Raw genomic sequence first — 3922 nt, forward strand, 5'->3', positions numbered from 1 at the left:
CATGAGGGATACCAGCAAGTGGACCTTGTCGCTTAAGGGCTTTCTCTTACAACAAATTGGGTCTATTATATCCCAACTGCAGTCAAAGGATAAAAAGGATTTTCTAACCCTCCCCCTTGACAATTTTCTTTCCACACTGAGTGAGGCTAAGAGCCTAAGTGTCAATGTCAGCTGGTTAAAGAGCCATGTCACTGCATTGAAGGACTTAAAGAAGGCAGGACCCTTTGTTCATACTTCCTTGTCCTCACTTCATGAGTTAAAAGCTAAGGAGAACTCATGTATCAACAAAGCAAAGGAAGCAGAATTAGCCTTATTTCGTCAGACTAGAACTCATGTATATAAATATATATAGATATATATATATATATATATATATATTTTGGTCTTGAATGGTCATGGGGTTGTACTAGAACTTTACTATGCTCTGTTTCGTTAGACTATTTAGATTTTGCATGCATATTATGAACAACATCATATAAAATAACTGCATATAAGTCTTTGTTTATAATGGTATGAGTTTTGCAAAATACAAAATCATTTTGACATGATGGCCACACACAAAAAAAAAAAAAAAAGGGTTTTTACAAGGTTAAGCATGATATTTCTTAAGGTGAGCTTTGCTAATGGGGCTATACGCCTTTATACCTACTTGATCCTCTATCCAATAATGTCCTATTGCATGTTCTTCCTCTACTATGTATGGTCCTTCCCATTTTGGAGAAAACTTATGCTTAGCAGCTCCAGTAACTCCTCGTACATGCTGTGCAGCTTTCCAAACAAGTTCTCCCACTTGAAACTTTCTTTCTTTAACTTGGCCTTCATGCCTAGCCTTCATGTTAGCCTGGTAAAGGTGGTTATGAGAGGTAGCATTATCACGCATTTTCTCCATAATATCCAAAGTGTCTTCTCTGGGTATTCCTGCAATCTCTACCAGCTTCACCACTGGCCTTACTAGCTATTTTGATGACAGCCTCTATGCCATAGAGTAAAGAAAAGGGTGAAGCTCCTGTCACTTGTGATTTGGCTGTTCTATGAGCCCACAGAGTTGTAGGAAGCTCCTCCTTCCACCCCTTTCCATTCTTCTTAGTCATTTTTCCCAATATCTTCAATAATCTTTTGTTAGAGGTCTCAGCTTGGCCATTTCCCTTGGGATAATAAGGTGCTGATGTCGTGTGAGAAATGGAGTACCATTCTATTAAACAGCTCAGAAATGGTGTACCATTGTCAAAAATAATTTAGTTGGGCACCCTAAAATGACATATTATATTCTCCCTCAAGAAATTAGCCACTGGGCTACCTGTTGCCTTCTTCATAGCCACAGCTTCTACCCACTTGGTAAATAACCCAATGGCTACCAGTATCCATGTACATCCTTCAAATGAGGGGTTTATAGGTCCTATAAAATCTAGCCCCCAATTGTGGAATGGATATAGAGCCACAATTGGATGAAGACTTTGATGGTTGGTGTGTATCTCATCTCCTTGCCTTTGGCATTCTTGACACTTCTTTGCAAAGTTTTGAGCATCCTTTTGCATTGTGGGCCAATAATATCCCTAGTGCAAAGCAATTTGCCATAACTTCCTCTCTTTAGGGTGTCCTGCTGGTTCTCCCTCATGCAGGTCTAAAAGAACGCCATTGACTTCCTTAGCAAGAATGCACACCATCCATTTCCCTTGGAAACTTCTCTTGAACAATTTTCCATCTACCACTTAAAATTTGGTCACATATCTTTTCAAATTTTCTCTTTGTATGCGATCATCAGGCAATATACCTTATAAGAGGTATCTCAAATATGATTCTTGCCAATCTTCTTTCAGCAAGTCACCATTAAGCACTTCTGCTTGATTTGGAGGAATAATAGAACAAGTCTTGCAATTATGTTGTTCTTCCCTAGCATTATTGGCCATTTCTGGCTAGAAGACCCCCAATCTTTGCAATCTTCTATAGAGGTTGACATCGAGATTTACACCACAAACATCATAGTGCAATCTGTGTAACATGGTCAGTCCTTCTTGCCTTGAGACACACTTCATCAGCAAACCTTTTGCTCCCCTAAGAAACAAATCTCTATTGATCCTAAGGAAGTCTTTCATATTTGCTGGTAATTCTGGCCCAACATACTTACTTTGAGTCATTGCTTTTAACAAGGTTTTGCGCCAATCTTAAGGGAAACATAACTCATCCTGAACTAAACCAGGTTGCTTCTTAGCTCGGAGTATCATCTTTTCTTTCTTCAATATAGACTTAATGGCTAAAGTAGCTAGCGAGTTAGCAAGCTTATTTTCACCTCTATTGACCACCTTGTACTCTATGAAAGTAAAGTGTTCCATAATCCTCTACACTGCAGCTTTGTAAGTAGCCAAGTTAGGATTCTTTACTCCGTAAGTTCCCTTAACCTGTTTTATCACCAACTCAGAGTCACCAAACACCTTCAACCTTTTTATGCCCAATCTTCTAGCAGCCTTCAACCCTACCAACACGGCTTCATATTCTGCTTCATTGTTAGAGCAAGGGAAGTGTAGTTTATAGGCAAAAGTATGCTCCTCCCCTGGTGACCTTAAGACTACTCTTATCCCTCCCCCTTGAAACGTAGATGACCCATCAAAATACATTGACCATTCCTGCTCCTTTGTTACCATAACTTCCTGTAGGGGAGGTGAAAAATCACTTGTTCCAAGAAATTTAGCCAACAAATCAGCTACTACCTGGCCTTTGATGGCGGTTGGCCGTATGCATTCGATATCAAGGCACGATGTCAGGATGGCCCATTGCACCATTCTTCCTGATAACTGAGGACGTGTCAAGAGATACTTCACGGGATTACTCTTAGTCACTAGCTACACACGATGCCCTAGAAAGTAGTGATTGAACTTTGTCACAACAAAAGCTAAAGACAAACATACTTTCTTGACAGTTGAGTATCTTAACTCTGGTCCCTTCATAAGCCTGCTAATATAGTACACTGGTTTCTCTACCCCTTCTACTCCTGAGCTAATAATGCTCCCAAGGATTGCTTCGTATTAGCTATGTACAATAGTAAGGGTTTCCCAGGAATAGGGGCCACCATGGTATGAGGATCCGCCAATATCATCTGAATCTTCTTGAATGCCTTTTGGCATTAATCACACCATACAAAGGTTACTCTTTTCTTTGTCAACTCCATAAGAGGCTTTAAGACCTCAGCTAGGCTTGGAATGAATCTCCTTAAATAAGAAACCTTTACCACAGAGCTTCTCAACTCCTTTAGAGTTGTAGGAGAACTGAGAGTAGTTATTGCTTCAGCCTTTGTGGGGTCTAAATCAATCCCCTTATGATGAACAAGAAATCCTAAGAACTTTCCTGAAGATACCCTAAAGAGACACTTGGAGGGATTCATCCTCAATTTGTGTTCCCTACATCTTTCAAAGACATGTCTTAGATGCATCATGTGTTCAACAGGATTCTTTGCTTTCACCACAAGATCATCAACGTAATCCTCCACCTGCTTATGAAGCATATCACCAAAGGTCAAAGACATAGTTCTTTGGTATGTTGCACCTATATTCTTCAATCCAAAAGGCATCAACCTATAGAAATAATTTCCAAAAAGTGTCCTAAAAGCAGTTTCAGAGCATCTACTAGGTCCATAAGAATCTGATTATACCCACTATAACCATCCATAAAAGAGAAACGCTCGTGACCAGCCGTTGCATCTACCAAGATATCAACATTAGGAAGTGGGAACTCATCTTTTGGACAGGCTTTATTGAGATCCCGAAAATCCACAAAAATCCTTATATGTTCATTTTTCTTCTTTACTAGAACTATGTTAGCTAACCAACTCGGGCACTTATTCTCTTCAATGAATCCTGTCTTCGAAAGCTTCTGTACTTCAAGCTTTATCTTTTCCGCCACATCCAAATGATATTTCCTTGGCGGCTGC

At 39.8% G+C, this 3922-nt stretch overlaps 1 protein-coding gene across 1 annotated transcript; it reads right to left on the reverse strand.

Annotated features, from left to right (window-relative positions):
* Nucleotides 1–872: 872 nt before the first annotated feature.
* LOC126691246 (uncharacterized) lies at nucleotides 873–1535 on the reverse strand. The gene is made up of 2 exons (XM_050386305.1): nucleotides 1298–1535; nucleotides 873–1192 (listed from the first exon to the last, which is right to left on the reverse strand). Exons 1-2 carry the CDS (start codon nucleotides 1533–1535, stop codon nucleotides 873–875), a joined length of 558 nt encoding a protein of 185 aa, XP_050242262.1.
* Nucleotides 1536–3922: the final 2387 nt, after the last annotated feature.

This window comes from Quercus robur, chromosome 7, assembly GCF_932294415.1.
Source record: "Quercus robur chromosome 7, dhQueRobu3.1, whole genome shotgun sequence".
NCBI lineage: Eukaryota > Viridiplantae > Streptophyta > Magnoliopsida > Fagales > Fagaceae > Quercus > Quercus robur.